At 39.1% G+C, this 13,439-nt stretch overlaps 1 protein-coding gene across 1 annotated transcript in view; it reads right to left on the reverse strand.

Moving 5' to 3' along the window:
* tie1 (tyrosine kinase with immunoglobulin-like and EGF-like domains 1) overlaps window positions 1-12,561 on the reverse strand; it is a gene marked incomplete at its 5' end in the record, with an annotated part of 17,216 nt that extends 4,655 nt beyond the window's left edge. Inside the window, 17 exons of the mRNA XM_079220530.1 lie at window positions 1,993-2,103; window positions 2,222-2,285; window positions 2,360-2,506; window positions 2,638-2,831; window positions 3,381-3,671; window positions 4,150-4,452; window positions 5,919-6,059; window positions 6,428-6,586; window positions 6,713-6,857; window positions 7,653-7,798; window positions 8,382-8,510; window positions 8,636-8,776; window positions 9,432-9,563; window positions 10,796-10,951; window positions 11,086-11,196; window positions 11,347-11,643; window positions 12,498-12,561. Of these exons, the coding sequence (XP_079076656.1) occupies window positions 1,993-2,103; window positions 2,222-2,285; window positions 2,360-2,506; window positions 2,638-2,831; window positions 3,381-3,671; window positions 4,150-4,452; window positions 5,919-6,059; window positions 6,428-6,586; window positions 6,713-6,857; window positions 7,653-7,798; window positions 8,382-8,510; window positions 8,636-8,776; window positions 9,432-9,563; window positions 10,796-10,951; window positions 11,086-11,196; window positions 11,347-11,643; window positions 12,498-12,561 (2,731 nt within the window). The remainder of the gene's footprint in view (window positions 1-1,992; window positions 2,104-2,221; window positions 2,286-2,359; window positions 2,507-2,637; window positions 2,832-3,380; window positions 3,672-4,149; window positions 4,453-5,918; window positions 6,060-6,427; window positions 6,587-6,712; window positions 6,858-7,652; window positions 7,799-8,381; window positions 8,511-8,635; window positions 8,777-9,431; window positions 9,564-10,795; window positions 10,952-11,085; window positions 11,197-11,346; window positions 11,644-12,497) is intronic.
* Between the last annotated feature and the right edge of the window lie 878 nt (window positions 12,562-13,439).

The following is a 13,439-nucleotide window of genomic DNA, read 5'->3' on the forward strand; positions in this document are numbered from 1 at the left end:
TTCTCACCTTTACCTTCCAGCCGGCTTCCCTGCCTCCCCTCTTCCCCACAACATTCCTTCCTTCCTTCCTTCCTTCCTTCTTTCCTTCCTTACATTTTCATCCATTTTCCAATCAGTTTGCTGGTTGAACAACAAGCCAGTCTTTCCATACTGTAAATGGAATATGTGTGTGTTAACCGTTCAAATAGCTTTTGGATTAAATTATTACAATTTACAAACTGCATAATAATAATTAATTGAAGACCCAGTAAGTATTATGGAGGCATGTAAACAAACAGCTGAATCACAAAAGACCAAAACTGCTCTTGAAAATGACAAAAAGGGATGGTGTGCTGGCCATTTTTTAAAATGTTTTCTTAACATTATTGACCTATTCAATAGGTAAGAACAGAGTTGTATTGCTCTCGTTCAGGAGGCGGTAGTACAGTCAATGTGTATTGTTGAACTCTTATCACTGAATAATGGAGGGGAACCTGAGTTAAACAACAGATGTAAACACGGTCTGTAGATTTAAGAGCTGAAACCAGTGGAGAGACTGAAGTAGAATGTTTATTTTTCAAGGCTGATTTGGTGCTGTAAATCCCTCACTGATGTACTTTCCACACTAGACTTCCTCCCCCATATGTTGTCAATCCTTGATCAAACAAAATAAATGTAATTATTCGATGTGGAAGCCATGGGCTGTAACTATGGGAAACTGATACTCCATGGTAAGAACTGGGCCCAAAGAAACCTTGTACAAATACATACATAAATGGCACAGCAGTGTGCTTGTGAAGCACATGGACAACTCAAACAAATGTGACGCACTAGTGCAAAATGCCTCTGGCAAGCAAGGATTATTTAGCTGGGATAGATACTGGTGCTTTCCAGGTGCAGATGACAGATGATATCTGTTTGGATCTCAAGCATGAATAATGAAACCAGTTTATTTCTAGTACTATACAGGGGTACACTTAGTCCAATCAGGATAGATAGAAGAAGGATCACTATACTAGTGTATATATTGTCTGCAAGATATACACTAGTATATATATATATATATATATATATATATATATATATATATATATATATATATATATATATATATATATATATTTACGTGCAATACGTTTAAGTACTTTTTTACTTTTTTCTATATACTTTTCTATTCAGTCTGTATATTAATATTCTACTGTTTTACTGCTTATTTTTATTTATTTATATTACTTGTTTCTATTTTATTATTGTTTTATTCACTCAGCAGAAATGCTGCTGTAATCCTGTAATTTCCCCACTGAGGGACTAATAAAGGATTATCTTATCTTATTTTATCTTATTATATATATATATATATATATATATATATATATATATATATATATATATATATATATATATATATCAGCATTAATCAGTCCTTTGGAAAATCAATACTGCCAGCTCTTGAATAAAGTGTATTGGCAAACACATTTAGTCTATTTGGAAAGTTTCCAAATATATTTAGCAAAAAATATCCCAATATATTCATAATATACATCAGGCAAGAGGTATCCTAAATTGCTATAAATTAAATTATAAAACTGAGCTCACATATCATCCACAATGGTTCATCTCAATGACAATTGAACAAACTCCACCCACAGATAAAGAATGTGTGTTATGGTTGAATGCTCCAGAGAAAGCTTGTAAGTGGACCTTGAATTGTGTTATAAATAATAAGGTTATACCATAATTGGTTTAAACTGGAGCATATTACATAAATTTGATACTGCATATACTACATAGAAATATTGGATTGGCTCATATAGTCTTGCAACTAAAATGTGGATGGTGTCCACCAAATAAAAAAAGGAATATATATTTCACATAATGTATAAGGTCTAAAGTAAGTTAAGGTAACATACATACAGTCTTTTGCTTACAGTCTTCTTAACAGCCTAGTAGTCATCATAACCAATTTGAAAGCTCATCAATATCAATAAAGGCCACTAGGTGTCGCTCACTCACCTCTGTTCTCACAGGCTCCAATCAGATTGATGATGTTTGGATGCTGGCCTAGTTTACACAGCACCTCCAGCTCGCCTGCAAAGTCTCGGTGGTCATTCTCTGAGGCAAACTCTGCAAGAAGATCATCATGCAAAGCATCATTAGATAAAGTGCAAGCGGTGTGTTTGTGTGTGATCCATGTGCAATATCTCGATATGTGTGCGAGTGCTTGAATGTGTGCCAAGGTTACCTTTCAGCATCTTGATGGCTGCGCTCATTTTGTTGCCATCCTTCTTGATCATGGCTTTGATTACCTGGTTTTGACACTGTTGTTAGATCACATGTTTCACCAAGTGAATAAAGGATTTCAAATATTCAGCTTAAACACCTGGCCAAAGTTGCCCTCTCCGATGACATCTTCAAACTTTATGTCCTCCCACTCCAGGATTGGATAGGTCAGGGGCTCTGGTGTCGGTTTGGGCCTCCGTGTCAGGGTCAGAGTTCCTGAGTTAAACTGCAGAATAGTCTCCTCACCCTGGGGGTATAAACAGTCTTAAGCTCTGCGATAAATACAAACATATTAAAGTTCTTGAACGTAGGCTTTTCTCTACATTTGAGCTTTGTGAGTCAACAGAAACTCAGTAAATAAAAAATATGGCTCCTTACAGATCCAGACTGGTAGGTGAACGTGCGCCGACGGTTGAGCAGCGTCTTGCGGATGAAGAAAAGAGCCAACAGTGCCAGCAGGATAGTCACACAGGTGACGGTTACCGAGCCCACCACTGCCACCAACAGCTGGTAATTGTCCCCAACAGGCCTCCCAGCCACACCCTGGGTGGTCGGGATTAAACTCTGAAGGCCTTTTTTGGCAAAGTGAAAGAAAGAGAGAGAGAGAGAGAGAGAGAGAGAGAGAGAGAGAGAGAGAGAGAGAGAGAGAGAGAGAGAGAGAGAGGACAGAAGGACAGAGGGACAAGTTGGAAGATGGAAAGAAAAACCAAATAGGGAGATGGAAATTATGTTTTTTTTCAGACAGCGAAGATAAATAGAATGTCTATGTATTTCTATTCTAGAACCCTGTCCCTGTGTGGGTGGTCCCCTTCAACGCCACCTGGGAAAAACCCAATATTAGCAAAGTACAGTAGTGCAGAAATGTTCCACTTGGAGCTACTTTTAGCTGGATTGATTTGGGAAATAAATGTATGTCCAAGAAGCTATGAAAAGGCCTTGATGTATGTCAGTACACTTGATTATTCATTAATTCTGGTAATCCAGTATTTTTAATTTTTTATCTATTTCTTTTAGAGGAAATTCATACTCAAACAAAGTTTAAACTAATCAAACAATATCAACATGCGAGTTGTAGTAATGGTGGATAAAGGTGGGTGAGCAGACAATAACTTCCTACTCACCATCCCCTTGCGTCATCGCCTGAACAATCTTGCTCCACTCTCCCGGCACTTTGGAGAAAGCCCTCACTCTGAACTGGTAGAGTGTGCTGCCGTTGAGTGCCGTCACATCTTTGGCGGTCTTGTTTCCATCGTCTGTGTCCACCCAAGGGTGCGGCGTCCCATGGCCGACTGGTTGATACTCTATGATGTATTTAATGATGCCTCCATTTGGATCTTCAGGGGGCTGCCATCTCACCTGGATGGCTGACATGGACAAGGGCAGGGCCTGGATGTTGCGTGGGGATGACGGACCTGAGACACACAGAGATCATAATAGTTAGGGAAATCAACCGTGATTCTGTAAAACTATAGTCTAAATATAATAAATGTTACAATCACAAGCACAGGTTTACCCGTTGGTGCTCTGGGAAAGCTTTCATACCAAAGACAAGGGTTTAACAGCATTCATTGCCGTTCTGTCGGATTGATCTTTTTCTAACTCAACTCAATTAAAGTTTGTGGGCAGAGAGAGAGTCACCAAGCAACCAGCAAGCACCAATACTCTTTTCTTAAGGGGGTTTAAATCACATTTAAGAAGCTCATATCATCCCATTTATTTATGTTTATTTTACCATTAAAACGTAATATGTGTGAGACTTTTTAACACATTGTTTTAGATCCCTTGTTTACCTACATACCCCTGTAAATGTGTTACCAACTGCATTGAAAATTCTGCAACATTTAGAAGGAGCCTTCCTTGCAGCTTATTAACAGCAGAGTTTCTAGTTACCCTGGCTGTTGATGCGGATCAGGTAGGGTTTAGAGGGCGGCCCCAGGCTGCCACAGTTGATGAGGCGCACCACCATGGTGTAGTCTTGCTGGTACTTCATGTTGTGGAACTTTGTGGAGAGCACAGTGAGCAGGGTGGTCTCCTCCAGTAGTTTCTCACTGAAGGGTGGAGGCCCGAAGAGCTGCACTAAAAAGCCACTGGCTGTGCCAGCATTAACGCCATTGTTGGCGGGCAGTCGCCAGCGTACAGTGGCATTGCGGCCTTCATTCGAGCTGATGTCAATCACAGGTTGAACTCTGGGCTCTGCAGCGACAGAGAACACAGTATGAGCTGACAGCTCCTTGAGAATTTATCTCATTATGTCAGTCATGGTGCCCTAGAATTGCCCCTTGAGCGACAAGTAAAGTATTTCCAAGTGGACGATTACCTCAATTTTGATTTCAAGTGGCTGCCGACAAGAAGAACTAGCTTTTAATATTGACCCTGCTCCTTTGAAATTAATTCATTTACACCTATGTCTCATCTTTGCTTGACTGTGGCCAAAATCCAAACTACGTACTAATTCTAAGCAGGTTTCGTATTTACCTGGGAGAAGTTACAAGTTGAAGGATACTTAAAACAGGCAATACCCAAGCAAATATCTTTGATTTGTGTGTGTGCTGTAAGTGTATAGTGATAAAACCTATTATCCCACAATATTGCACAAAGGAAACTGAGAAGCTCACAGCTGAAAAAAAATAAGTTTCAAATAATTTGGTAGAGAAACAGCTCCACAAACAACTAAAGTGACTATGCCAACCCTAAACCTCCTTCGACATACTGTGCTGATCGAGATCAATTGCGCAAGTATTTTATTTTTTCCTTTTGGTATAAATCATAACACATTAAAAATGTTGATTTTATGTATACTAACTACAAAAACAGTGTACAATGTAAAGATTAGTATATGCTGTATACAGTTAGTATGTAGTAGTGGAATTGTGAACCTACAACGTGTAATACTACAGGCCACAGAACCTTGAAATGTAATCAAGTGGCTTGAGAAAATAAATGAATATCAACCTTGAATACAACATTTGTTTGGTGCAGAATTTAATTTGCATCATATGGCATTTTAAATATGACTTCTCACTCCATAGTTCATGGTCATAAACTGTTCTGTGGTACTTCTCAAAGGCCTGCGAGTCATACAAATAGTTTGTGCTTGTGTGAGCAAACAATGCAAACCTTAAGCAAACCTTGTAAAACATTGAATTTGTCCATTTCACACATGGATCAAACCACATATGGCCAAAAACTAAAACTCAACAGAACTATGAAACTATGACAATCACTTTCCACTTCAGTTTGTTTCCTTGATCTTTTCCTTGCTCACACTCGGATTTGCTCCCCTCCTCTAGACCATTTAGGAAATAAATCATTGCTGACTGATGACGAAGGTTTGCTTTTTATTATTGTAGTTGGGATCCCATGGAGACTTCATTATATGTTTAGTAAAGAAGTGCCCACGGATCATTTCAGTCCATTGCTATCTTCCGACCCTTATTTGAGTCATCAGGACAGATATGCTCACTGAGGAAGAGAAAACTGGCAACTTAATGTCTGGTACAAGCACTGCTCAGCAAACTATTGGTCTCACCAGACAGGAGATGATTGTGCTTGCTTACGTTCTGTGGTTCAGACTGTAGATATTTGTTCAAAAGCAAGATGTCCAGATAAATATACGTATATTCAGTATGTGTGTGATCCCAGTTATCGGTCGGTCTTACCGGGACAATCAGTCTCCATGATGGCCTCCGGCCCCGGGGCCCCCTCTCCGCCTTCACCAGGGCGACTCAGCTGGACACGGACACGGTAGCGTGTTGAGGGCTCCAGGTTCATCAGCGTGATCAGCTCTTTGTCACTATAAACTGAAAGAAAAAGTGGATGTAGGAAATGCTGTTAACATAACATTTGATGTATGGGTCATTTATTTAACATTTATCTTACATACATCTATAGTGTAATAAACACATTGGACATAAAACATAAACATTATGGACATTGAAAATTATTTAAAATTACTCATAGTTTTTGTTAGTTATATGATACGTTGTTGAGAGAAAAAAAAGCAGCAGGGCACTTGAACTGAGTATAAAACCCTAAACCTTCAGTGCATTGTAGAGAAAACATGATGAGGGTGTTTCTTAAAATGCGTTTAATTTATTTTGGTTTGTCTAGGCCAGCTTTTGGATTTACGCAATATTACTTGAATGATATTACTTGAATGATGTCTTACCTATGATGGAGGACCATGAGACTCCGTTCTCCACAGGCTTGTAGAGGAGCCTGGTTGAGACGATGGGGCCGTCTCCTCTGTGGGAGTCCACGGGCATCACCAGCAGCTGCTTACTCCTTTTCTCCAGCAGTTTGGGAGCAGTAGTGGGAACAGGGGGCTCTGAGTAGACACAAAATGTCAAAATGTAGATGTGTTGCTGTCATGTGATGTTCCTGCATAAAGGAAATGGTCCCAAAACAATAGATTTTCCTTTCTGTTTATTACTTCACTTTTACGTCTACAGACCTTTAATGGTGAGGTTGAACTTGCGGGAGTCCTGGCCTCCATTAGTGGAGACCCTGCACTCCCACAACCCCCCTTGTTGAGCAGTCAGACGAGGGATTTCAAACAGGGCTGTACTCTTATTCGAGTCCATGACAGTTCGAGAAGCCTGAGAGTAAAACACAAAACAAACAATATAATGTAATGCAAGATGAAAAACACATTTACATTGCTAGTGTTTATTTTTGCTGCTTCGAAGAACGTCCTAACTCTGAGAACTTTTTTTGTTCCTGTGTGCAGTGGTGGTGCAGTTCTTTATCAGATTGTTTCTATTATCAAGGAAAAAGCACTGAAAGAATAACAAAGAAATTGTACATTTCACTTATAGGCAACACGTAGTAACTGCTGTACTGTAAAGTGATATTGCCTTATCTGGTCAGGCCATTGTGTTGTTGACTTCCTCTGAACTTGACGCAACCTTCCCAATCTTAAAGGTGCAGTACAATTTAACTGAAGTCACAGCACCAGTAAAATATGGAGAGAGAACCAGGAGGCGATTACCTTAGCTTAGCATAAAGAGAGGGAATCAGGTAGCAAGCTCTCCATAAAGTATTACAAAAAGATCTGCCTATCAACACCTGTAAATCTTGCGATAGTAAGTAACATATTTGTATTTATTTTGTATCTGTATCCAAACAGAAATGAAAATGTTGCTGACTTTTTTGGTGAAACTTTATTGAAAAATGCTCAATATAATGAATCTTCCAGCATCCTTGGCCCATCCTCAAAGCAGCCACGTTGGAAACTGCTATACGAGATCACCCTCTGTGAGGCCTTGTATGTAATATCTACCTTACTACCTTGATTTAAACTTCATACAAGATGTGCATTTGCTGTATTTTAATTCAGGCTTATAGAAAACTATCTTGGCAAGAGTGTTGCAAGCAATGGTCGGTCTTTCTACCTTGAGCACAGTGCTGTCCAGCTTTCGCAGCTCAATGCTGTTGTGGCTGGGCAGAGGGTTGCCAGTGGCTGAACAAAAGATCTTGGGGCTAGAGTTCAGATTCCACTCCAGGTTACTATCCAAATCCAAGATCTGGGGAGCCCGGTCTGAAAATGGAGAGAGGCACAGACCAGAGATTGAGAAAAGACAATGTGGAAAGTGACAGATAATATATATATATATATATATATATATATATATATATATATATATATATATATATATATATATATATATATATATATGTGTGTGTGTGTATTTCAAAAGCTTCATTTCACATAAAGCCTGTCCATAGTTCTAGCAGTTAAAATTTCAAAACTTTAGAAAGAGGAAACAAAATGGTTGTAGACTCGAGGATTACAAGCAATTTAATTTGACCATTTCACCAGAGAGGGATTCACTGGGGTTCTGTCATAAGCCCTGATGAAGCCAGTTTTTTTGGTAAAGAGGTTTAATTAAACTGTATGTAATCCGACTGTGTTTTATACGTTTTGTAACTTGTGCATGTTCACAAATCTTTGCTGTCGTGATGAGGAAGAAGGTGGTGGTATTTGGTGAGTAGGATGATGAGAATGCAGTAATGAGGCACAATAATAAATACACAGTAGCAATGCAGTCAATTCATTTCCACAGAGACCTGAACAAAGAAACTGAATAAAAGAGGGAATACTATGACGTGAGGATGCCTACCAGACTTCTCACAGTTCTGTCCTCTCCACCCTGTGGGACACTGGCAGCCACTGAAACGGTTGCAAACTCCTCCATTCTGGCATTTACAGCTCAGGCTGCAGTCTGGTCCATACATGTCATTGTTGCAGTCTGAAAATAGAAGACAGAAAGCTATACTGCACAGTGTGACACACAAAAAGGGTAAAAACCTGTTATCAAACGATATGCATATTATGTTTATTAAAAATACAGGCACAAGCTGAAGTGATGCTCACCCCTCTCACAGCGGCTCCCAAACCAACCGCTGGCACAGGAGCAGCCATAAGGGTCTGGTAAGCAGAATCGAAGGCCCTTGCAGTTCAGCTCGGAGCCACATGACTCCTGGCAGTTTCGGCCAAACATTCCTTCTCTGCAGGCTGCAAACCATCAGAGAAAGACAAATTCACAAATGTGTTTATTTTAATTCCTTGAGTTTTACTGAATCATGACTCAACCTGCCTTGCAAAACACCACAGAGAACAGAGTAACTAGACTGCCAGTGTACTTGTCTGTAAACCAAATATTTTATTTGTATAGTTATATTTGGTTGCATTGTTGTGAAACAAAGCTGTTTAAGCACAGTCCTTACCAAAGTGCTGTGTAGATGTGACGTTGATCTAATGTCTGTCATTAAAATGCAATGTCAAAATTGACACAAGTTGGATCAATATAGCACAGACACAATAGTGGATTCACTTTATAGTACCCATGTGTAGGCCATTGGGTCACCAATCAAATCCAAGACAATGGGCTTTGTTTTTGTTTAGTGGTGTGTTATATGTTATTGTTCGATAATTACCTTTGGTTTATGGTTCACAAGTTCAAACACAGTGGTGATTAAATCTGCTAATCATCAACATGTGTTCACGGTCATTGAGAACATCTAAGCATGCTGACATTAGTATTTCACTAATGACAACAGTGAAAACAAATGTGATGTTATACCCATCTTCTCTCTCTCCCTCTCTAGCTGTATGTCTCTCGATCATTTACACACATATAAACAATATTAGTATTGAGTACATCACAAACCTGTCTCACACCGCGTTCCCATGAATCCTGGAGGACAGATACAGTCTCCGTCTACATCATGACAAACTCCGCCGTTGAGACACTCCGGACAGTCCTTGTCACAGTAAGGACCCCACTTCTTACTGGGACAATCTATAGAGAGAACAAGTTTTCCTTCCTTAAAAAAAGTATACAACGTGTTGAAAGTGTGACGTACAAAATCCACATATGTTATGTCCTCTTTGTATATGTGAACAGCTTGTTTTTAACCTGCCTGCACAATTCCAGTTTCAGCTTTCAGTCTATTGAACCCCGTATAATTTTCTGAGTGAAGCTATTCATAATCTTAGAGAATGAAGACAGGCAGTGTAATGAATTCAAATAAATTACCATATCATTTGGATGTGATTTCTGATTTGCATTGTATTTTGCACAGTTGTTCTGTTGCTCTTCCTAAGCCTCTTCCTTTTTTTCCCTGTGAAAGTTTATTTTCCTGTTCCAATGCGAGGGTCCTGGGACAGACAATGTCGTATGTTGTACAGATTGCACAGACCGCCTGTTTGTATTTTTTTATTCACTATACAAATCTAGGGAAATAGTAAAGACATTGAATCATGTAGTAATATGAGCTGAAAAAAAATCCACGTCATCTGGTGGAGAGAGCGAGAGGGAAGAGGGGAATTGCAAAGCAGAGCAGGTGGAGGGTGGAGATGGTGTTGATACTGCTGATGTCTCTTTACAACACTGAGCTGCAGGAAATAAAATGAACACATGCCGTCTCAATGAAATGCATCTCATGTTCAAGCTTGAATTCATTAAGCTCAAAACCAACTTGCTGAAGCTAAAAAGGTATACTTCTACATAAGGGGAAATGTGTTTATTTGCCTTCTTGCTGAGAGTTTGATACCATTCTCATGTGTCTGTCAATAACAACAAGGCTTGTTAGCTTAGCTTAGCATAAAGGCTGGAATTGAGGGGTCTCGTGTTTAATCCATCCAAAAACGTATGTGTAAAAAACACAATTTGTGGTCATACAGGTTGTTACATGCTTGACTATTTTGTGGCTGAGCGCAGTGACTTCTCAGTCTTATTTTCAGGATTTACATATCAGTCTGTTTTAAATAATTAACCAATTATGAGACGTAACACAAATGTTCTTTGGTGTTTTCACTCTTGGCTGCTTTTATTAACATTTCTGGAGAATATAAAGTCCATTTCAGCTTCTTCTCCCACCATAATCTTCCTTTTCAATTTTTAATTTACAAGTGCACTTTTTGTGAGGTGAGAAACTGTATGATGGATGTTAGTAAATTGAATACACAATCTGCACATTTATGTGTATGTGTTTTTGATTCCGAGCTTGTGAATATCAGGATTAAACAAACCTCTGACGATGAGCCTCATCCACGCGCCCTGAAGGGGGATGTCTCCCACGTAGCTGGCACTGTAGATGCCTTGATTGGCAAAAGCTGCATTCTCCACAGAGAGTACCGCTGTACGATTGACCACGTCGTTCCAGTGAGTCATATAATAGTAGTTTCCTGCATGAAACATGAAAAAAAAACACATGGATAGCCTGATTTGCAATGTGTTAATAAAGTACTCTAGTCTTATATTCTTTTTTTCAAAAGATAGAAAGAGAGTGAACGGCTTCGTATTGTGTTGGATGGCTTACCATTGTACTTCCAGGTCACGTCTCTCTTTTGGGAGCTGAGTAGCTGCATGCTGAGGTGAACGGTCTCTCCTTTGTTAGCAGTAAGTGTAAGGTGTGTTGGGACAAAATTTGCTATAAACAAACACAGATACAGACAGTTATGATCCAAACCTGATGGATAAGAAAACTGCAGACAAATAATCCAGTCATAGTTTAGGTTTGGTCAGTTAAAACTCTCAGAAAACTGCAGTTGTATATGTTTTTATGAGAGTCTGAACCCACCGCTGCCAAGGTTATTGATCATTGTAGCGTTCTCAAGTGGGGGAACTTCCTGAGTGGATTCACAGTAGAAGATGCCGATATGATCCAGTTCACGGAAGTCTCTGGCCACTGCCTCCTTGTTCCTGGGCTTATGCACTTTAAAATGTGGCTTCTTGGGGAATATGAGGATTTTATTGTCTTTCTTGATGTCCAGCTCAACCTGGGCAGGGCTGCGCTCTCCATTGATACAAGAGATGGTGAAGTGATTGACATTGGTGACCTCCGCTGTGGATATCATTGTCAGGTCGATCACAGCGTCTACAGGACAGGGCATTGTGTTTGAAACATGAGGAAAGTTATTAGTAATAAGAAGATTAACTTGATTATGAGACTTTTACAATTCATAAACCTTTTGAGTCACATTTTTATATATTAATTAAATCCTAGTCACATATGTCTCTCTACAAAGTTACGTTTTACTGCTCACTCTTCATTCAGCACTATTTAACTCCACTTTCATTAAAATAGCTGCTGTATGTTTCAATCGAAATTATAGTATTACGATACATAATCTGGTTTCTTAGATTAAAGTTAGCTCAACCTGGATAACATCAGTTTGGAACATGTTCGAGACCAAATATGTAAGATGTTCTTAATACACCTGACACAGTTTACACAAAATAGTGCCGCAAACCATCTGAACACATACAGTGCCGTACAAAATCAGTATGTTTGGAATCTCATAGTGTATTCATTATGAAAGTGACTCTTTGACTTGCAACATTTTACACACTGACATCTGACATTGAGAAACTGCCCCGCATGTACTAAAACAAAAAAAGGAATGTGATTATTTGAAGAAGAAGAAGAAAAGCCAATCCCAATAATGCCAGTTTGTACAGCATTCCTTCTCCCTGGTATTTAAGGCCAGATCCACAGAACAATGACAGGAAACATGGATGAGCTCTTGTTTTCCCAAAGGGTTCAGACATCCACACTCTACACCTTAAGGGTGTTTATGACTTTAATGCATTATTAAATGAATAAATAAGCAATTAGTATAGACTTAAATGGGGAATTGTTTTTTCTTAATATACATAACGAAAATGAATGACGACTTTGATATTTTTGCTCCGTTGAAGAGCTACCCAAACAACCTTAAAATAAGTTACCTGATAAATCAAGGAAGCAAAATACCAATACCCACAAAATCCTCATGGTATTTATAATCCTCATTAGGAAAAAGTTGTCGTTAGTAAATCGTTTTTACGGGAAGAGTTGTACATCCAAAACGGTGACGCTGCGGCACGACGAGACGAGTGGTGCGCCTTTTTACGCATAACTTGGCGAAGAAACCAGACCTTCAGTTCAGTTGTAAAATCTCTTCGGCAATGACTACAGCGGTCCAGCATAGATTTCAGAGATGGTAGCACAGCCCGTCACCTTAGAAGTACAGAGTTGGACTTTCGGTAAAGCTCAGCTTTCTCTGGGTGGGAAAGGAAGGAAGAGCGTCACCAGACAGCGGAGGACTGTTGGCGCTCCAGACCTCCCCGATCTGATTCATGTTGCCTATTTATGAGTTTAAACGTTGTCACTTGATGTTCCAATACAATGCCAACTACCATCATTGTCTGTGCATACAATTTATTCTGTAATAATGTATATTACACAGTAAAAACAGTGAAATTATACTCTACTTTACGATAGAATAGCATTAATTGTCTAAAATGTTGTTGTAATTATGTATTTATTTGTACTTCTAGAATTGTGACAGAAATATTTAGTTCTGTGTTGTAAACATATTGCACAATCCATGTTGAAAAACGCGAGGCACCAGGATTTAGGCGTATGTCAGACATATTTACGTTTTTGGAGAATATAAGACTGCAGTGAATTGCATCAAATCTACTACGTGCTGATAATTGTGTACTTGACCACAATACTTTATACTACTTGATAGTTTATATGTAATTGTGCGCCCACTATGCAAGATGCTCCTTACGTCCTCAGCTGACATTGTATTTTATTCCTGCCCTGATTTTTTTTGTTAAGATACTTTGCAGCAGCAGCTGGTATCATGTTTTGCCAAATTCAACAGCTTTGTTCTTTCACTT

This window comes from Taurulus bubalis (genome assembly GCF_910589615.1).
Source record: "Taurulus bubalis genome assembly, chromosome: 7".
In the NCBI taxonomy this organism is placed as follows: Eukaryota; Metazoa; Chordata; class Actinopteri; order Perciformes; family Cottidae; genus Taurulus; species Taurulus bubalis.